General features: G+C 47.0%; 1 protein-coding gene across 1 annotated transcript; it reads left to right on the top strand.

Annotated features, from left to right (window-relative positions):
• Positions 1-16,402: 16,402 nt before the first annotated feature.
• Positions 16,403-17,537, top strand: CCR6 (C-C motif chemokine receptor 6). Its single transcript, XM_007186065.2, has one exon. The coding sequence runs from the start codon at positions 16,403-16,405 to the stop codon at positions 17,513-17,515; it is 1,113 nt and encodes a 370-aa protein (XP_007186127.1). The 3' UTR covers positions 17,516-17,537.
• Positions 17,538-22,615: the final 5,078 nt, after the last annotated feature.

Below are 22,615 nucleotides of genomic sequence, written 5' to 3'. Positions count from 1 at the left end.
GCTGCTCAGCAAACGACCTCCAACTGTGGTGGCTCAAAACAACAATTTACTATCCCCGCTCAAGGCTCTGGGGTTGGCGGGGCTCAGCTGAGTGGTTCTCAGGAGGGGCCTGTCATGCAGCTACAGTCGGAGGGTGGCTGGGACCCGAGTGGTCGGAAGGCGCCGTGGGGCTGGCTGTTGTCTGGGGTCTCAGCAGGAGCTGTCCGCACGCTGCCCACACGTGGCCTCTCTGCAGAGCTTGGGCTTCTCAGCCCAGCACAGAGGCTGGGTTCCAAAGGAGGCACAGCCCAGTGGGGAGCTGCAGGGCTCCTGTGACCCAGCCTCAGGAATCCCGGATCACTGCTTCTGACATAACTATTGGTCAAGCAAGTCAGCAAGGCCAATCCGGACCGAAGAAGAGGGAAATAGATTTTACCTCTTGACACGTGAGCCGCATGCTTGTTTTAGAAGAAAAGGCATTGAAGCTGGCGGTCTCCAGACTATCTAGCACACGAAATGGACATCTCGTTAAGATACAGGTAACACCGACATCAGCTGGGTTCATTTTCCAGGTCCCCGAGATCCCAACACTCCAGCCACCAAACCAAGACTCAAGTGTGTCCCTCAGAAACCCTGCAAACCACCATCTGCTGGGCCTGCACAGTGGCCGGCAAATATCAGACACAGGAACTGTTAATCAGTGAGGGCTGAGGTCCTCTGAAATGCTAAAGGCAATCAGCTTTATCCGCCACAAGCCCATCAGCAGATACTGGTCATCCGGCTGTCATGCATCTTTGGAAATTATCCACAAAGTTGAAAATGTATGAAATCCTTGTTATGGGCCTTCCCTGGTCGCGCAGTGGTCAAGAATCCACCTGCCAATGCAGGGGATGCGGGTTCGAGCCCTGGTCCGGGAAGATCCCACATGCCGCGGAGCAACTAAGCCCGTGCGCCACAGCTACTGAGCCCACGTGCCTAGAGCCCGTGTTCCACAATAAGAGAAGCCACCGCAATGAGAAGCCCACGCACCGCAACAAAGAGTAGCCCCCGCTTGCCGCAACTAGAGAAAGCCCACGCACAGCAATGAAGACCCAACACAGCCAAAAATAAAATAAATTAATTAAAATAAATAAATAAAGAATTAAAAAAAAAAACCTTGTTGTCCCTTAAAGGAACATTCAATATCATCTGTGAGGAAGTCCATTTGATTGAAGAACTTTATGAAATTGTTGCCTAAAATCACTTTAACTTTTATAATGAAAACATGTGTTTGTTCATAATGTACACACATTTCTCAAGTTCCTATTTTTCCTTTTAAATTCTTCTTCCTTCTTAGGGGAACCCACTTGTATTCTCTGCTGTGCTTGTGTGCCCAAGACTCCCTTTCCTTCTAATTAAACAGGGACCTGCAGCTGGAAGAGGTGCCTTTCCACACCCCAGGGGTGAACCCCGGCAGTTAAGATGAGGGGTCCCCGGGAAGCCCAGAACTACACACGAGTATCACAGCCAGCCTCACCGCAAAGTGTAAAGCACTTCCGACTTGGCCGGGATATTAATTTGCCAAACTGTCCCTGGACTTTGTTCTGAATGAATTTTTCGCGCCTACGGTCAGACTTTCAGACTGGAAACTGTTTATATAAAATGCATCCCCGTATTGTGTACTTCTTGCTTTTTGCATCCCTCACAGTGTCATTCAAATCAGCAGCGTCTTATCTAAATGGGGTGAGAGCTCCCAGGACCTTTAACATGGGACATTTCCTAGAGAGAGAAAACAAAATGGGTCTGAGCTTCCCGAGGATGACATACAGTTTGGATTTTACTTTGAAGTACAGAAGGAGCACTGGGGCAAAGGACGTCTGAGGACCACACAGGCCCCGAGTCCCACAGAGGAGCAGCCGCGGGGACCGGGTGGGAAGGCCAGAGGCCCAGGGCTGGAGCTGCTCAGAGGCCAGGGCCAAATCCTCTGCGGATTCTCCTCCCTCGGGGGGCAGAGAAGTCGTGTGAGGGGCGGTGGTCCCTCCTGGGGCCGTCTCCCGCTCCGGCCTCTGCCCTCTTCTGGCAGGCGGGCCAGCGTTGGTGCCGAAGCGCGTGGATCCAGGAAGGGAGCAACGATGGAGCCTCCTGGCCCGTCCTGTGGCCTCACAGCGTCGCTTTCCTCAGCAGGCTGAATTCTACTCACTGTTCTGCCTTGGTCCTCAACGAAGTCAAGCATCTGTTTTTCTTGCTTTAGGCAGGCCAGTTCTAAGGTGATAATGAGCTGCAAAAGTCCCACCTTCTTGCTAAACAAGACCATCAAAGGGGATTTCAGAAGGAACGGGCAGAAAAGGTGTGTGCGTGACACCCGTGCCCCCAGCTCCCGAGGTGGCCCGTGTTTTCCTCTGCCAGGAGCCTGGGGCCTGGTAGGCAGCCCTTCCAGCAGCTTCCACCCAAAGCAAGAAGCAGGACCTCGGAGGAGGGGGTGGGCGGTGATGGGGAGCAGGGGATGTGACGGGCAGCAGTGGAAAGGGCAGAAAAGATACACTCTCTAGCTCTCCATCCAGAGATCAGCGGCCCAGGTCAGGCACCCCGAGGGATGTCACGTGGGGGGCTCTTTTCAAACAGAGGAGGGGATGGGACACCCGTGTCAATGCAGAATCGTAAGCTCCATCCGAGAAAAACAAGTCAGGACTTGGAAAGAAGCGAATGACATTCAAAAGGATCATTGTGAGGGAGGGAATGGGACTATTGCAACATCGGGACCCTGGGATCAGAGGTCGGCAAGCATCTCAAAGTCAGACAGAAAAAGGCTTTTCTTCTGTAGGGTCGGGGAAGGAGACAGGGATGAACAGAAACTTTGCAGGGAAATGACCCACAGTGGCCAGGAAGAGGGTCCCGCCGTGCTCTGACGATTCCCCAGAGAAGCTGACCAGGGGACAGGTCCGCATTTCAGTGCTGCTCAGACTTGGGGACAAGCCACGTTCTGGGGTCTGTAGGAAGGAGAGACCCCTGACTAACTCTTAGTCAAGACAAAGCAGAGGGTGGGCCGTGGGCAGCTTGCTCAACCCAGGAAGAGAAAGGAAGCTAAAGAGAAAGGAGGAGGGAACATGTCAGTCAACCTGGTCTTGCTTTTAATTGACCTTTGCTTAAAACTTTGCTATAAATCTTTTTATAAAACTATTTCCTGGGACTTCCCTGGTGGTGCAGTGGTTAAGAATCCACCTGCCAATGCAGGGGACACAGGTTCGAGCCCTGGTCCGGGAAGATCCCACATGCCACAGAGCAACTGAGCCTGTGAGCCACAACTACTGAGCCTGTGCTCTAGAGCCCGCAAGCCACAACTATTGAGCCCGCGCACCACAACTACTGAAGCCCGAGCGCCTAGAGCCCGTGCTCTGCAACAAGAGAAGCCACCACAATGAGAAGCCCGCACACCACAATGAAGAGTAGCCCCCGCTTGCCGCAAGCAGAGAAAGCCCGTGCGCAGTGACGAAGACCCAACACAGTCAAAAATGAATAAATAAATTTATAAGAAAAAAAATAAATAAAAAAAACTATTTCCTGAGACTTGAATCACAACAACACACTACATCATGGTGAACACTTTTATGATTCCAGAATTCTTTTTCTTTTATTTTTCTGTCATTTTTTTTTTTAAATCACTTGCACCCAAAAATGAGGTCTGCAAATGACCCATCAATTACTTTTCCTTCCATCAACTGCTATACCTAATGACAGGGGACTTGTTAGATCTGTCACCTGCCATCTCATAAAGATCAAGTGCCCAGCTTTTTAGCGTCTCACACTTTTCTTTTTTTTAAGTTGAGAGATAATTGACATATAACATTATATTGGTTTCAAGTGTACAACATAATGATTGGATATTTACATGTATTGTGAAATGAACAAGTCTAGTTAATATCCATCACCACGCATGGTGTTTTTGATCCCAAGTGATACAATAGTAATACTTGTGTTTTTTATCCCCCCAAAAAACTAGTGTTTGTTGAGTAGCTACCCCACTCCAGGCGCTGTCCTACCAGCGTCACATGAACTGAGGCTGCTGTCCTCCGTGACACTCTGAGGCTGCCCCGTCATGGTCTTTATTGTACAGAGGAGGGAATGAGGGGTGCAGAAGGTCAGTACCTCCCTGTGGTGCACAGCTTTCAGGGTGAACAGAGGCAGGGGGCTCCAGAGGCTGCATCGCTAACCACAATGCTCACACGGCCCTTTCTAAATACTTCTAAGTCTTTCCAGGCAGCCCACAAAGTGCCCTTGCTCCCAGAGGTAACTGACCAGGAGACGGAGTGAGTGTTGCAGCACAGACTCGTGGCCACACCTTGAAGGGCAGCTCAGAGTCCTTCTTCTGGGAGATAACGGCACCCAGGTCCCTCCCCTCTCAGCAACTTTACCACCAGCTCCAGGGAGTCATATGATTATTTTATAACCTACAGGATATAGATGGCTAACCATCTGTATTTGGGCAAATAGGCGTTCCTTTTACATAGGAAGTGGTAATTCAGCGATTTGCTTTTGGTTAATTCTGGTCTCTCACTGCTTTTTTCTTAATGATCATTAGAAAGTGCATCTGGTTAAGAGAATCACACTGGTGCTGTGCGTTCCTGGGGTGTCATGAGGGGCGTGTAACCGAACTGGGCACTTTGGATCACGGCGTTTCTCAAGGTGAGCCCTGCTAAGCCCCCTCGACTCCTTTTAAAAGTGTATTATTTTCTTCTCTGATACCCACATCTAAGGAATATTAGACATGGAACTGCTTTACTCTTAAGAATTCCAGAATGCTGGCATGTTGCCTGTGTTTACACTTAGTAAAACATTCTCACTTTCACACATACAGTGTCCTAATAGTTTTAGGAATAGTACTGTGTGTTCAAGAAGCTCGCTTTCCCTCTAAATGTACTGGAAGTGATTTCATTCTAATTGCCTCGAATTGGAGCTTGGGTGATGGTTCGGGCATTGCTTCATAGGGGAAAAGTCTGGGGGGCACCTGTCTGGAGAGCAATTCTTTATTTAAATAAGTACATAAAGAGTTTGCAGAGCTAAAACCTGAGCTAAAATAATGTTTTGGCAGCCATGCAATAGGTGATTTATGCACTGAAAGATGATGAGTGAGAATCTCGAATAGCTGGAGATTGATTGCAAAGGAGCTTTTCAGGCAGTCATTTAAGAGAAATTGATTGGGTGGAAATTTTTATGAGACTCAGTGAAATACAGGAAAAGCTCTGATAATGGCTGCAAATGCCACAATGATTGTGGAGTGAGTGTCTCATGACCATAAAAGAATGCGCAGTGGTCTTTAAAAGAGTCTGCCGTAGGTTCCATCCAAAGCCTATGGAGTTGCAGAAAATAGCTATTGCAGAGATCAGTAAAGAAACAAATGCAAGGTCTGAATTAATTAATCACTAATTCTGGAAATGATTAGAGATATGAAATATGATTTCTGTAATGAAAAAGAAAACGTAAAAGTGAGCTTTTAAAGAAGCAAAAGGAACCAAAAGAAAAAAAATACAAACCTATATACCAATCACTGGAAAAAACCTTCTGGCTTCTTTCTTAACCACTCTTATTCAAAAGCAGAAGGAAGCCAGACTAGAGTTTCAGCTCCACTGATGTTCATCTAAAAAAGGATAAAACACCCGTGGTTCAAATGAATTGAGAGAACCTACATTTATTGAATACTTACTTTTGTAGTATGTGAGATTCTGATATACATATCGTTTTAAAATAAACATATTATTTAAGATCTTGTGGGAATTTTGTAGCCCTTCAGTAAGACCTGCTGGAGACAAGGTGAATTAGGTCTCTAATTCACAGCCCTAGAGGAACTGCAGTCTTCCCATCTATCAATGGGTATAAGTCTACCTTAGAGGGTTTTTGTGAGGCTAAAAGGGATAATAGATGTAAAGCAGTGATCCCAATACCCAGTATGTAATTAGAACTTAATTTAAAGCGTGCACACCCACTTTCCACACACTCAACAAACATACACATGCATACACACATGCATGCAATGCATACACCCGTATATAATATACATACATATGACTATGTGTGCACACAACATATATACATGCACACACATCACACACATCACATGCACACATGCATGCAATGCATAACACGACATACATACATATGCCTATACACACAGTGTAACATACATACATGCATACACATTACATACACACATGTATGCATGTGCATACATATACTCAACATATGTACACACACACATACACATTTAGTTCTTGTTCCTTGTCTTGTGGGCCATCACTATTTATGAAAATAAACACAGATTTAAAATATTCTGCTTTAACTTTAACAAACTGTTAAACTTGTTATTAAATTTGTTTAAATCAAAATGTTAACACAGTTTCCTTGCTGATAATATTTTGTTAAAATTATTCATGTTTTCCCTGTATTTAATTTTGTTGGGTGGATTCTGCCTTTGGCCAAATGGACAAAAAGGTTGAAGTTGGTCTGTTACCCGCCCCCTTCTGCTTTTTCAGCCACCTCTTCTCTTCTCTTGGGGATCTTACTTCCTTTTTGCTGCCACCCACTCCTGGTCCGAACAGAGGGCAGACCAGTAATTGACAGACAGACCCTGAGAGGCTGTCCTTGGTCAACTGATACCAGTGAAGACGCTGGCTGCTAATGACCTAAGCTGTTTTCTGCCTGTCCCTGGTCCTCTGCATGTGACCAGAGGGCTTCCAAAGCCCTCAAAGAACAGAGGAGTGGCTTCTGTGAAGTGGAGGCCCAGGGGCGGCCTCTGGTGGATTTGAGAGCAGTTGAGTAGGGAGAAGGGCCACTGCCTGGAGTTTCTTTTTTTTTTTTTTAATATTTTTTTTGTTTTAATTAATTTTTAAAATTTATTTACTTTTGGCTGCATTGGGTCTTCGTTGCTGTGCGCGGGCTTTCTCTAGTTGCAGTGAGCGGGGGCTACTCTTCGTTGCAGTGCAGGGGCTTCTCATTGCGGTGGCTTCTCTTGTGGAGCACGGGATCCAGGCACGTGGGCTTCAGTAGTTGTGGCTCGCGGGCTCAGTAGTTGTGGCTTGCGGGCTCTAGAGCGCAAGCTCAGTAGTTGTGGTGCACGGGCTTAGCTGCTCCGCGGCATGTGGGATCTTCCTGGACCAGGGCTCGAACCCATGTCCCCTGCATTGGCAGGCGGATTCTTAATCACTGTGCCACCAGGGAAGCCCCCTGCCTGGAGTTTCTTAAACTGCCTGGTGTGGGCTGTGACCCTTGCCTCTCGCTCGTGGGGCCCATTCTGATTTTTAGGACATGTATTATTGGGCATTCTTTTCATTTTTGAATGAAGTAGTCAATTAGCTGTTAGTTTCTGAGATACCTTCTTTTGCATATTGTACCTAATGAAAATGGTACTAGGAAGCCATACTGTTTAATTGCAAAAAAAAAAAAAGTAAATTAGCATTTAAAACACTATGTTAAAAATGTTAATCTAATTAAGTAACATTAAGTTTTCCTTGAAGTAACACTTTTTTTTCCTGGGTGGTAACAAAATCTTTGAAATGTGACAATTGAGAGGCAGAGGCTCTCACCATAGGCATACATTGAATCTTGGGACTTTAGCACATTTACTTTTCATTTAAAAGAGTAATGTATTTGTGGTTTCAAATCTTAAATGCAAATGTCATATGAAGGTTCAACTTATCACTGTGTGTCTCTATGAACAGAAGAAAAGCCATTCAAAGATATATCTTTTAATAATAGATGACTTCTAAGTATGTCCACGATGAGAAAAGAATCCATCAGGAGTTAGTGCAAGGCCTGTGTACTTTTCCTTTCATGCAATTTCTGAGTGGTGGATACACTCCTAGTTGGAGGCCAGCGTGGAGACCAGCTTGCTGCCTAAAGATAGGGGATCTGTTCGCCTTAGTGATATCCCTCACCAGCTCGCCCTGGCAGGCAGTGCCAGCGCTGGACAGAGCCTGGAGCTGCTGGCCACCGGGCGGCATGTGGGCCTGGCATTTATACTTGTCTTGGAAGGAAGGAAGGAAGGAAGGAAGGAAGGGAGGGAGGGAGGGAGGGAGGGATAGCTCCTCTAGGTCAGCTTTTTCCAAAGTGTTTTCCAAAGAACACCGACTCTAAAGTTCCTGTGGGTGAGCAGGTTGGGAAGGTGTGATTGGTCAGCAAGGCTCTGAGCCGTGGTAATAAACGGTGACATAAATATCCAAGAGGAGGATGCAGGTGGTAGCGCTGCCCAATCCTACTCAACCCCAGAGCAATCTTTCCCCTGCTCTTCCTCTCTCCCTCTCTCCCGCTCTTCTTTGTACCCAGAGCATCTCCCGGGAACTCACTTTTAAGTGCTGATCTAAATTTCAGTGATCTAAGTTGCTGGATGCTGGAATTCCCGGTGAAGCCACAGTTCTCACACACAAATGTGCATTAGAGTAACCCGGAGACAGTGTGAAAGGAGATGGTCCATGATCACAGTGGACATGCACAGGACTCCAGAGCTTACCTCACCCCCAACTTTACTGATGACTCAGAAGACACAGGCAAGCATAGGCACGGGGTGACATCGCTTTCCTGGAGGGGCCCCGAACCATCAGATACAGCTTACTGAACATGGGTTTTGGTTTCAGATCAGTACGAAGTGTTATGAGCAGTACATGTGAAAACGCTGCTCCCAGGGCTTCGCAGGTTTTACCCGCTCACCGCACAGCTGGAGGCTGCCTCTTTCCCGTGCCCCGCACCCTCCCGTGGACCGGGCTCCAGCGGCCCCCACGCTCCACATCCAGGCACAACGGTGTTGTCTGCCTCACAGCTTCTCCGTCAGGGACTCCACAGGCAAATGCACTTAGCATGGTTCCAAGGAGGCCGGTCAAGGTTAGTCCTGCCCCCGTGTCTCCAGCTGGAAGGGAGAGTTGCACCTGCTTCAACCCTTTCCTCACCAAACAGCTCATCACCAGAGGCTCTGATTCAGCAGGTCTGACCCACCTCACACCCAACTCGTGTTCTGTAAGGACTCACCAGTCTACCTGCCAGAGAGTTTGCCATCCCCCAAGGCAGCGCATGCCATTCTTACTAAACGGTTCAAATGTTCTTTCTAATGTTCAGTCAAACCTGTGGATACCGTCTCCACTCCCTGGGCACATTCTTACCCTGTGCGGGGACGTGTAAGCCTAGACCCTCTTTCAAATGACAGCCTTGCAGGTAGTTGATGACCTCATTCCTACCTGGCCCTCCCTCCTTTCAGGTGGAACATCTCCAGTTCTGACACATGGGGGTCTCTCTTCACCATTTTTTTTGCTGCACCATAGCCGCTTGGCTTCAGTTGATTCCAGCTGGCCATTTTTTCCGTAGCTCAACTCAAAATTACTATGTAAGTGTAGACTTGATGAAACTATCACGTACCTCATTCTAAGCCTTGCAATAATTTGGCCTAAAAATAAAACATCAATTACTTTTAACAGGCTACGTTTATTGAGCATTATTTTAGTTTTCTATTGCTTCCATAACAAATTACCACACATATATTTAACTCTCAGTTCATTCGAGAAGGTATGAAATATCTATTTTTAAAATGTCTTAATATCACAATTTTTGTAACAGAAAGTCCGCAGATTCTTTCTCCAAAAAGCTGACTATTGCTGCTCAAGATTTGAGGTAATTTACTTGAGGAAAAAAAAAGGTTCTTTCCACGTTGTGGTGCCCCAGGTGCCAACCTGTCACCAACACAATTTCCTCCCAACAACTCACATGATTTTTGTAATGAAAATGGTGGTCTGGGGCAGGGTGAATTATTTCCAGTGACTGCGAGTGCCTCGCACACGTGTCAACCTGATAGCAGTCCGTTTTGAGAACACTGATTCTCAACCACAATAGCATTACGTTTGTCGTCATCCAGATTTCTATATTGTTGACACCCAACAGTTATGTAACACGATCCCTGGAAGATGCAGAACTTACAAATTTGGGTTGTGATTTATTCTGCCATTCTAATCAGAAATAAGAGTACATCAAAGGAAATTAAAATAATGTCTCAGGAATAGACATAATTCAGACCAAACTTCTAAGGTCTCTGCTTTGGAGTGCACCCCCCCGGCAGCATGGCCTGAATATCCGGTTTCTTGCGGTGCCAGTTTAGACCCTCCTGCCGACATTCATGACAAAGCCTTTCCTGACCCTGTCCTTCTCCTTACCAGAGGGAACCCCTTGTTTTTCTGTACACCCCACTATTGTTGCTAGTATTGCACAGTTTTATAATGGTTTGTTTACCTGGCAGCTTCTTGAAGCTGGAGCTTATGTTCAATGCATCTTTGCATCCTCTGTGTCTCTCCTCAGTAGATACTCATAAACATTGGTTGAACTGAATTCAATTTGAATTCAGGAAACATCATCTACCACAGTGTGGTTAAAAAATATCTCCCCTAAGTGGGGTTCCAGCTGGGCCGAGCATGCTGGGTCATCCCTTACCACATTTTAACTGGGCTGCCGTTCCCACCGTTGCCAACCCCACCTCCATATGGTATGAAGGCCTGACACCCCAGCACCCCGCAGCTGCGTCTCACCAGCACCCGTGTCGCCTCCCCAGGTCTGGACTCCGTCTGGGCTCGGTCCCTGCACGGCTCCCCAGCAGCGCGGTCTCCACGGCAACCCTGTGTCCCCGCTTCCGCGGCATCCCCTCCTGCTCTGCTCCCAGCCCCCTTCCCACGCACCTGTACCCCGCCCCTCCCTCAGTCTGTACCTTTTCCTCCTTCTGGAGTCCTGGAAAGTCCTTCTTCCCACACACCTTCCACAACCTGCTCAGACCCAAGTGAGGACAAGCCCCCCGCATCAGCGCATTTGTGTGAAGCTGTGTGCACGTTATTTTTATTAGCGTTTTGAGGCATAATTTATAACAATAAATGTCACCAATTTGAAGTACACCCTTCAGTGGGTTTTGACAACAGTCACCATCCTGACAGGGAGCATCTCCAGCACCACGAGAAGTCCCCGAGCCTGGTCCAGCCGGCCTCTTCTTCCTATCCCTCACCCACGGCAATCACCGACTTGGTTTCTGCCACTATTGTTTTGCCTTCTCTAGAATTTCATATAAATGGAATAATGCGGTGCATGGGTCTTACATGTTTGACTTCTTTACCCAGAAAAATGCTTTTGTAATTCACACGTGTGGAGCGGGCATCAGTAGCCACTTTTCATCTTCCGACTGCGTTCTAGCGCGTGGATGGGGTGCAATTTACACATCTGTTCCCCAGCTGATGGGCACTGGGGTTCTTTCCAGTTTGGGGCTGTTAAGAATAAACCTTTGAGTACAAGTCTTTCATTTTCATTCTCCCGGGTGAACACGCAGGGGTCACTTGTGGTCCACGTGCTAAGTGTGTGTTTAACCGAAGAGAGACTTTGACTTGTTCTCTCAGAGCGGGTCTCTGTGCCGCACCCCCACCACTTCGGTGAGAACACGAAGCTCCGCATCTTCTTCCACAGTCTTGTTTGCCTTTTGGATTTCAGCCAGTCTGGTGAGCATGAAACGACTTCTTATTGCAGTTTTAATTTGCATTTTCCTAATAATTAATGACATGGAGTGCCTTTTCTTGTGCTTATAAATACATCTATGTATTTTCTTTGGTGAATTGACTGAAAATGTTCGCCTGATTCTTCTTGAGTTGTTTGTCTTCTTGACATTGAGTTGTAAGAATGCTTTGAATATGCTGGCTACAATGATCAGATATAAATATACAATTTTTTCCCCATTCAATTGTCTTTTTCATTTTCTGAAGCCTTTCGAAGGGCAGAAGTTTTAAATTCTGATCAGTTACAATTTATCAATTTTATAACAGTTCATGCCTTGAGCAATTTATACAAGAAATCTCTTTCATTCCCGAGGGCGTGAAGATTTTCTCCTATGTTTTCTTCTAGATGTTTTATGGTTTTAACTCTCACATACAGATCTATAACCTATTCTGAATTATTTTTTTTGCCTATGGTATGATATAAGGGGTATGGGTCAACTTTTATACATGAATATCCAGTTGTTCTGGCACCATTTACTGAAAAGACTGTTTTTCCCACTGAATTACCTTGGTAGTTTAGTTAAAAATCTGTATTTATTCTGTTCTATTGATTTATGAATCTATCCTCTTGCCAATACCACACTGTCATAATTGCTGTAGCTTCATAGTAAGTCTTGAAATCAGGTATTGTGAGTCCTACAATTTTGTTCTCTTTTTCAAAGTTGTTTTGGCTGTTCTAAATCCCTTGAATTTCTTAATAAACTTTAGATTTACCTTGTCAATTTCTACAAAAACCCTTGCCACAATTTTGATTTGGGTTTTGTTGTATCTGTAGATCAGTTTGGAGAGAACTGATATTTTAACAATATTGAATTGTTTAATCTACATATGACATATCTTTCCATTAATTTAGATTATTTAATTTCTCTCAGCAACGTTTTGTAGTTTTCAGGATATGTATACATTTTGGTGGATGTATTCGTAAGTATTTCATTTCATGTTTTCTGATGCTATTATGATTTTTTTTTCAGTTTCAATTTCCAAATGTTGCTGGGGCATAGAATTACAATTGATTTGTGTCCATCATCGGTGTCCAGTCTGATGTTAATCTTAATCAGTGTATTATTATTTTTTTTTTCTGAACCGTGAGGCATGTGGGATCTTAGTTCCCCAACCAGGGATCGAACCCGTGCCCCCTGCAGTGGAAGTGTGGATTCTTAACCACTGGACTGCCAGGGAAGTCCCCCAATCAATGTATTTTCATTTTACATATTGTGTATTTCACCTATAGGATCTTTCTTTAGGTCTTTTTATATCTTTCACGACACTCCTCATCATGTTTATGCCTTCCTCTACCTTCTTGATCATATGGAGTATATTTACAGTAGCTGTTGGAGCATCTTTTTCTGCTAATTCTATCATCTCTGTCATTTTTCTGTTTCTTTGTGTAGATCATGGGTCACACTTTTCTGTTGTTTTAAATGTCTGTGCTTTAGTCAGTTTGAGCTACTATAACAAATTACCACAAATTGTTGTTTGTTGCTGAAACAACAAACATTTTATTTCTCACGTTCTAGGGGTTGGGGAATCCAAGATCAAGGCCCCAGAGGATCCAGGTCTGATGAAAGCTTGCTTCCTGATCTGCAGTCTTCTCACTGTGTCCCCACAAGGTGCAGAGCAGAGAGAGGAAGCAAGCCCTGTTGTGTCTCTTCTTGTAAGGGCACGAATCCCATCATGGGGGGAGGCCCCATCTCCGCCTGCCATCACACTGGGGATTCAGCTTCAGCATACAAATTTTGGGGAGCTGCAAACATTCAATCTACCATGGTCTGGAAATTTTTGTTTGGGTGCCTGACATTATGAATTTTACATGTTGAAGGCTGAATTTTGTTTATTTCTTTAAATAATTTTGGGCTTTGTTCTGGAATGTAGTTGTATTATTGGAATCAGATGGATCATTTGAGACTTCCTCTCAGGCTTTGCTCTGGACGGCAGGTCCAGAGCAGCATTTAGGTCAAATTATTTTAACCCCATTACTCCTGGAATGGAACCCTTCTGAGGATGCTCCCAGGGCCCTGGGGTGTGGCAGGTCATGGTTGCCGCGGATGCCGAAACCCCGCCTCTCTTTACTGCTGCCGAATAGAAATGCGGAGACAGAGTTTGGGGTGAAGTAGAAAAGAGTAGCTTTTACTGCTTTGCCAGGCGAAGGGGGCACAGCGGGCTAGTGCCCGCAAGATGTGCCGTCCCTTGAGAGTAGGAAAGGCTCTTACAGTCTAGGGGCGGGAAATCGGGCAGCAGACAAGGGTGCGAGTGGCACATTCTTCTTGACTTCAGGAAAGTTTCAAAACCATCAAAGCTGGCGTCAGGTGGTCCCAGGATGGGCTCTGGTGGTCCTTGAGGCTATCGTGCCATGACCTTCTTTCTGGAATGAAGAAGGCTCACAAAGGGAGGGGTTGTTAGGGAGTGTTTTCTCCAAGAAGTAAACACCAGGTGCATAGTTCAGTTCTAACCAGAAAACAATCATTTTCAAACAGCAGTTAAGCAAGAAGAAAAAGAAGAAAAAAAAAAAATCTGTGGGAGAGAGTGGCCGGATGGGCTAAAAGAATAAAGTTTAACATGATGGAGGCTATCAACCAATTTCTGTTGCAACAGCTATCTGGCCGTGGGAGAGCTAATTCCAGCCTGGGAGAGCTCCGTGAACCCTGCTGCCCATCCTTTCTGGTGGCTCTTTCCCCAGTCGTGTGTCACTTCCTCTTAGGGACACCACTCTGCTGGTCTCCTCATTTTTCTGTGTGTAGGGCCTCCTCTCTCAGCCGCCCGGCCTCCCTGAATTCTGGTCCCTGTCTCCTCCACTCCACAAGAGGGCCATTCTCTGGGTTACCCCCTGCTCTGCACTTGGGAACTGCTCCCCTTGACAGCTGGGGGCTTCGCAGAGCTCAGACCATTGCCCACTTCACTGGTCTCCTGTCGGGGACCATAGTCCTGTGATGTCTGTCATCTAATGTCTGAAAACTGTGATTTAATGCATTTTATAGGCTTTTTTGGTTGTTTAATGCGGTAAGGTGCATTTGGTCTCTGTTAATCCATCATGGCTGGAAGCACAAGTCTTGAGTTTTGATTGATATGTTTAATCTGATAATCTGATCGACGTGTCTACTTCCTCAACATGCTTTTGCAGCACAGAAGCTCTGTATTATGCGTCTTCTGCATGCTCTGAAGTGCCCGTTAGAACTCTACACTTGCAGGCAATTGCAAAAGTGCAGAGGGGAGCCCAGCCTCCCTGCAGTCCTGTGTCCAGAGCAGGGACCGGAGCGGCAGCAAAGACTCAGTCTCCAGGCATCAGGGAAGGAGTGGGTTCAGGCCACCTGATCTGTGTTTGGGAAGCAACAACAGGAGAATCAAATGATACCAGAAGTACGTTCAGAAAATCCTTCAGGGTGACCTCTGTGATCTACCGAATCCTTCCCCCAGATGTCAGTGTTGACTCTGGAGGTGGGGACTGACTTGGCGCAGGTAGATGGGTTATGGGACACATTTCTCCTTCTTGTCTGAGCCTCTGAGGCCCGCATTCCTGTTGTTCCTCCGTCTTCTTGACCTTGCTGGGCCACATGGCAAGGGGGGAGCTAAAGGAGGAGAGTGAATGCGCATTTCACAGGAGTATCAGGATTCCAGGACAGGGATTTTGTCGGGGGTGGGGCTGGATAATAAAGCAGGAGGATGAACAACACCAAGTAAAGAAGGATGAGTGAGTATGGGAAGAGCAAAGAATCCTTCTTTCCTTCCTGTTTGCTTCAAATGCTGGATTTCAGAGTCCTGCGTGCTGAGACTCCAGCTTCATCCTTTCTTAGTCTCCTGGTGAATTTCTTGAGCCTGGACCCCGTGTCACCCCTCTTGGCATTCCCAGCATGTCACATGCTCCATCAAGGTTGTTTGGTAGTAGTCAGGCTGACCCGGCCAGGCTGGTCACACCGTTTCGCAAACATGCAGCGCTCAGTATGCCTTTTCAGCCAGAGCGATCACCTGCAGGTGACCTGTTCTCCAAGGACCCAGAGCGGGCCTGTCCACAGAGCCTTCCCTAACCACGCCAACCTGCACCTTCCTTCCCAAACTCTGGTTTCTGAGGGTTATGATGTGCTTGCCCCAGCAGATTAGTGGTTGTTAGCTAGACTGACCATTGGACATATCTGTGGCTTTTAAGGATTATATATGTAAAACCATAAATATATACCCAGCCTTTAATATTATATATAATAATATTGGGCTAGGACTATGAATTATAAGTATCCTAGCAACATCTACACTTCGATAGGTTTTGTTCAGTGGAGTCTTGTGAATGTAATTAATTTGAATTTTGCAGAAGACTTTTCTGCAGATCAAATCCGTGGTTTTGCTGATATCCCCGTTTTTTATGCTCTAGATCAGGGGTCGGCAAATCACAGCCCGTGACACCATGTCTGGTCCGCCCACCCATTTGTGTAGTTGTCTGTAGCTGCTTTCACGCTGTACCCGCAGATTTGAGTAGCTGTGTCGGAGACTATATGACCTGAAGATCCTAAAATATGTACCACCTGGCCTTTTACAGAAAGAGGTTGCTGACACCAGCTCTAAATGAATATTTCTGTGTAAAATAGTATGCTGTGCACTGTCTGTGTTGAAATGGGAAGAAACCCATTTCCTTAATTCTCTGGCTCTCTGAGAATACTTGACTGTAATGCATTTTGCTTTCGTTCCCCCTTAGATTCACTTCTCTCCTGTTCTCTCCACTGTGAGCCAGAGGACTTGAAAGTCCACTCCCCTTCCATTCCAGGCCCGGACTTTCCGCCCAGGTCAAGCACCACCATGAGCGTGGTGAGCGGCTTTTTTATTTTGGTTGGGAGTATAATTTCGGTCAATTGTGCTCCTTGAAAATTACACTACTGCTAACTCTGTCTTTGTTCACTTTCCAGGAACCCATGAATTCCACCAACATCTACGACGCAAATGAGGATTATTTTGGGTTGGCTAATAGTTCAGATTATTCACTCGATGTTGATAGCTTTCTGTGTTCCTTGCAAGAGGTCAGAAAGTTCTCTGGGCTATTTGTGCCACTCGCTTACTCCTTGATATGTGTCTCTGGCCTCCTGGGCAATATTTTGGTGGTGGTCACCTTTGCTTTTTATAAGAAAGCCAAGTCTATGACAGACGTTTATCTCTTGAACATGGCTGTCGCAGACATACTCTTTGTCCTTACCCTCCCGTTCTGGGCAGTCAACCATGCTACTGGCGAGTGGATTTTCAGCAACATCATGTGCAAACTGACCCGGGGCATCTACGCCATCAACTTTAACTGCGGGATGCTGCTCCTGACCTGTATCAGCCTGGACCGCTACATCGCCATCGTGCAGGCCACCAAGTCCTTCCGGCTCCGGTCCAGAACCTTGGCTCACCACAAAGTGATCTGTTTGGTCGTGTGGGTGGTGTCGATCCTCATCTCCAGCTCGACCTTCTTGTTCAACCAGAAATACAAGCTACAAGGCAGCGACGTCTGCGAGCCCAGGTACCACACCGTCTCCGAGCCAATCCGCTGGAAGCTGCTGGTGCTGGGACTTCAGCTGCTCTTCGGCTTCTTCATCCCGCTGGTGTTTATGATATTTTGCTACATGTTTATCGTCAAGACCTTAATTCAAGCTCAGAATTCTAAAAGGCACAGAGCCATCCGCGTGATCATAGCCGTGGTCCTTGTCTTCCTGGCTTGCCAGATCCCGCATAACATGGTGCTTCTTGTGACCGCCGTCAACCTGGGCAGGACAGACCGCTCATGCAGCAGCGAGAGGCTGCTGGGCTACACCAGGAACGTCACCGAGGTCCTGGCTTTCCTGCACTGCTGCCTCAACCCGGTGCTCTATGCCTTTGTCGGTCAGAAGTTTAGGAGCTACTTTCTGAAGATCATGAAGGACCTGTGGTGTGTGAGGAGGAAGCAGAAGTCGCCGGGCTTCTCCTGCTCCCGGCTGCACTCGGACAACTTCATCTCCCGGCAGAACAGCGAGACCGCGGATAATGACAACCCGTCCTCCTTCACCATGTGACGCCCCCCGGGCTCGGCGCGGACGGGCGACCAGACGGGACAGAAATGCACGGGCAATGTGGACGTGAAGCAGAAGCGAGCGGGTCTTTCCTGCAGGATCAGGGCTGCCCGTGCTCGGGGTGCTGGCAGGCACTCATGGGCAGCGTCCCCCAAACTCGCTCGACGGGGAGGCTCTGTGCCCCGGTCCCTGACGGCTGGCGTTCTGCAAAGCAGGCTTCGGGAAATGCTGAATGAAAACGAACTGCTGACAAACGTGAGCTCTTTCAGGAATATTCACGGAGAAGCCCCAGACCACGATGTCTTCTGGTCATCGCAAAACATCCCGTGGCTTAAAAAACCAAAATGGAAAAAAGAAACGAAAGCCCTCGTGTAACTCATTTTAGGCAAAAGGTTAAACATTTTTCCATCGCGATGGTTACTGTTGGTAATCGTAATAGCAAAATGGGCTGGCTTGAGCTTTATCTCATTTCCCTGTGACAAAGTGTGAGCTTTTTCTCATTTCTCAAGCATGAGCTCATAAAAAAGCAGAAGAAAAGCAAGCTCAGAGACAGAAGAGGTGGCTGCGTAAGTACTGGTGACACTTGTCACGGTGGGTAAGGCAGTTGAGGTTGTAACAAGCCGTCAGGAAGTGTAAGTTTGCTTCATTTCCCTCTGTTATTGGAAATTCTCCTCTAAAAATCCATTAGACTGCATGCATTTAGCATACAGAAGGGGCTTAATAATTACTTGTTTAACAAAACGTAATAAAATTGGAGCTTATAGTGCAGTTTAAAGAGTTAGTCGTTTAAATATTTTTTTTTAATAAATAGAGTACTTTTTAAAAAAGAACCAGGAGTCTTTACTGAGACAATAATGAAAGAACTTTTGTTCATTTCCATCATGGAGTTGAAGAAAGATGTGTGGAGAGGGCTCTGGTCGTGACGAGCTTCAGATTAGCTTCTCAGAGAGCTTGGATCACGTTGGCTTCTGCTGCAGTAAAGTGGTTTTACCTAAAGTCTGAGCTTAACTATGGAATCAGTTTTTAACAAATCTCTTTGACTGCGTCAAAAGTTCATAGAACTCAAGTTTTGAAAGTGCTTTGTAAATATATGAACCTAAGTGGAAAAGCATCAACACATCTTACAAAAACAAAAAAAAAGGAATTCCCTGGCGGTCCAGTGGTTAGGACTCCGTGCTTTCACTGCTGAGGGCCCAGATTCGATCCCTGGTCGGGGAACTAAGATCCCACAAGCCTTGAGGTGTGGCCAAACAAAACAAAACAAACAAACAAAAAACCAAAAAACCCCACAAATGCGTATTAGAAAACTCCTGACATGAACTGCAAAGATACTGATGTGTTTTTAATGTGTTATTTGAAACTTTCTCTTGTTCTTACAAGCTTCAGCTACATCTCTACATGAAATTCAACATGATCTCTTAAGATCCAAAGCCTGTATTTTTAAAACATGGTTTTGGCTTTGCAAAATAAAGCTGTTCTGTGGGTGAAGTAGGAATTGTCTTCCAGTCTCAGGGCTCCGACTGGGAGACCCTGGTGTTCAGGGGTCCCACGCCCTTCAAATCTGTTAGCGTGTGACTTCAGAAATCAAAGCAGAGGAGACGTTACTCAGATGCTTTTTTCGGTTTGACCAGAGCACTGATGAGATCTGTGAAAGTGTGTTTCAAAACAGGCACAGAAACATCATGCTGACTCAGCGAAGCTGGAATCAAGGTCTTCTGCATCTCTGTCTCCAGAGGAGTGAAACTTGCTTCTTTATGCAATAACTCTTTTCAGATTTCAGCCATAATGAATAAAGGTGTTTCTAAAATGTGCTACATATTTTATTTCATTAAATGGCATCGTTTTTTCGTGCTGCCTTGGGTGTCAGAACAGGTGCATCAACAGCCGTTTGGTGCTGCAGAGGCCGACACCCCCGGAGACCCGGGGCTACTGGGGTCTCTGCTCCTACATTAAAGGGCTCCGGACTGTTCTTTAATGGTTCCCAGGTCTTCTTTTCATCTATTTCTCATATCTTCTCTCACTGTCAGGCTCTGGCTGGACCTTAAGTGTGTGCCTTTCGTCCCTCCTCTGACTCTTTGCAAACATTGTTCCACTGTGTTTGGGGATCATCTGTCTACACTTGTCAGGACTGTGTATTAATAGGGAGAGTGGGTTCGTGCCTGCCAGGCTGTTATTAATACATTAATCATATGCACATGTGTAATTTATTGCATATGCATGGGTGTGTGTTTATGTATAATCACATCTATGTGCTGACCAGAAGATAATTTTTCTTGGTTCCTGTCACAAAGTAGTTGAGACGCGGTCTTGATCAATTATTTCTAGATAACTGAGATTTTACTATATGTATATCTCAGCAAAGGTGAAAATTCAGGCACGGAGGTATTATCTTGCAAATTGTATGTTGGTTTGCTTCTGAGGACAGATAGCCTAGCTTTTAAGTGAAGCCAGGAAAGTACAATATTTTTAAATCCTTTTAAGATTCTGATAGTGTGTGCAAATTCTAGGCGTTCGGGAGGTATGAGGACACAGAATCTGGTCTGAATGAATACAGTGTGTATGCTTAGAGTCTACTGGTGCATCACTTTGGGAGGCCTGCCGTAACAAAATATCACAGACCAGGCTGCTCAAACAACAGACATTTCTATCTCCCCGTCTGAGATCCAGGTGTGGGCAGGGCTGGTTTCGCCCGAGGCCTCTCCCCTTGGCTTGCAGACGGCCGTCTTCTCCCTGTGTCCTCACACGGTCGTCCCTCTTGGGGGGAGAGTGTGTGTCCTGACCTCCCCTTCTTATAGGGACACCAGTCACATGTGGTTAGGGCCCACCCTGATGGTATCGTTTTAACTTATCAACTCTTTAAGGCCCTCTCTCCAAATACAGTCCTGTTCTGAGGAATAGGGGTCAGGACACCAACGTGTTAATTTGGGGGGACACAAGTCCAACTAGCCCATAACAACTAGGTTTCTAAAGGCAGAGCAGCTTTTCATATTCGAGTTAATTTCAGACACGTGAGAATTCACTTCCAGGTGTGTCCCCCTTTCTGGTAAGGTGGGTTCCAGGTAGTCATTCCTAGTTCAGGTTTTCGGTTTTCAGGTGCATTTTCCCCATAAAATGAGGATGACAGCGGACACCGTGGTGCTGGTCAGCCACACCTGCCGGTTCAGCCCGCATGGTCACTGAGCGCGGATGTACTCCCACCGCGGATGGCCCTCCCTGAGGATCTCTACTGGCTGGTCTGCCGCCCTCCATCCCCCCTTGGGGGAGGGGGCTCCTCCCGCCTCCCCGCCTCGCCGTCCAGCTCTTCAGTGCGGTGGGAACTTCCCCAAACTTGGGCCACTTCTGTACTTGATGTAGAGAGCGCCCTCTTCTCTCGGGGGCCTCAGGGAGGTGGGCAGCAGCTGTGGCCGTGGAAGGCAGCTGTGACGGTGCCGGGGGGGGGGTGGGACCCCCTTCACCCACCCATTTGTATAAGTAGGGCACTCCTGGCTTGAGACTTCAGAGGCTTCTGTTATCTCATCCGATTCCGAGAGCAGCCCGTATCCTCCCTCGCAACTGCGGGAAGACCGTTCGAATCGCTGCAGCCCTCACGGAGTTCAGGTCCTCGGATGCGGAGCTCATTGCCCTGCGGGAGCCAGAGGTACATGCTGTCTTTGTGCTCAGGGACTTTACACGGGAACCAGAGCTCAGAACGAGCAGCTGTGACTTATTTTCACATTTTATGATTCAGTATGAATCATACGCCCGCCACACTCACTGCAAATTGCCAGATTGCTTTCTTACGTTCTTCCTTGAGTTGCATTTGCTAATATACTAATTTTCCTGATGTTTTATTTAGGTAAATCTACAAGGGAGCTAGCAGTAGGAGCTGCATCTTTTCTGATCCCTTGGTTTATTTCTCTCTTGTATTAGAGTCCAGGCAGACAATCCAGGGCGGCTAGCAGGAAGCTGTTGTCCTCAGCTTCAGTCTGTCTTCATGGTGCAAGGGGGCTGCTCTAGTTTCCTCTTTCACATTTTCACCCCAGGCAACAGAAAGAGGAGAAGGCGGAGGCAGGTGGCCTCTTCCTTAAGGGCACGATCTGAAAGTTGTGGGAATCACTTCTCCCAACCTATTGGCCTCAACTTAGTCATGTGGTTACAACAAGGTGAAAGAAAGTTGGAGAAATGTCTCCCGCTGGGCGGCCACGTGTCCACACACGTGTAATAACAGTGAATACCCCACAGTTCTGTCACCCTGGACTGTTACTCTGTGGGAGGGCAGAGGAGACAGTGGGAAAAAGAACTTCAAGGGAAGGAAGGGCAGCTGTACCGCTCACTTCAAAAAAAAGAGCAAAGGTTGCAAATTTTAAAGAAATGTTCAAGTTGCAGTAGAAAGAACAGAGCACAAGAAGCGGGGATGGTCTTGGCCAGGGTCTCTGAGAAGAGGGTGGGTCCAGCCCCCTCCGCCCAGGAGCGGCCTCCCTCCCCACCTTCGTGATAACCAACACCGCAGCATCCGGAGCTGGTCAGTCTAAATTGTCCAAGTACTGTGTTTGGAATCAGGGTTAATATTTTAATGAGAAAGTTTTATTTCTCTGCCTCATTTTGAAAGATTAACTGGCTCCTTGAATTCAAGAATTTGAATTTACAAAGGACATCTGGGGGTCCTTTTTCTGAACCGAGCATGTAGGCGATGACCCAGCACATCTCTCCACGCTAGCAGTGAACAAGTGCATCTATGAGATGCTGTAAAGGGGTCCTTACAAGGGTCCTTACTTCACCAGAGATGTGCAGCCCACTGGCCTCCTGGACGGGGCGCTGCCGCCACCTGCTGGACGCAGGCTGCGGTCACAGGGGCTCCAGGTGAGATGTCCCTGCATCTGGTCTGCCGCTGTGATGGGTGAGGAGGGGTGGCCGCACTGGAGACCCCCATCAAAGGCAGCTGACAGCCTCGCCTTTGGGGAAAGCCTTCCCAACGAGCTGCCCTCGGTCACCCGCAGGCCTGACTTCCAAGGTCAGGTCTCTGCCACCACGCAGAGACCCTCCACTGACCCACCGGATCTGGGGAGCAGGGGCTGCGGGGTGGCAGTTCTGGAGATGTTCATGACCTTGGTGGCCATCTCCTCA

Source organism: Balaenoptera acutorostrata, chromosome 14 (assembly GCF_949987535.1).
Source record: "Balaenoptera acutorostrata chromosome 14, mBalAcu1.1, whole genome shotgun sequence".
Classification (NCBI taxonomy): Eukaryota; Metazoa; Chordata; class Mammalia; order Artiodactyla; family Balaenopteridae; genus Balaenoptera; species Balaenoptera acutorostrata.
The sequence above is the reverse complement of the archived record's forward strand: the minus strand, read 5'-3'. Positions and strand labels throughout refer to the sequence as shown.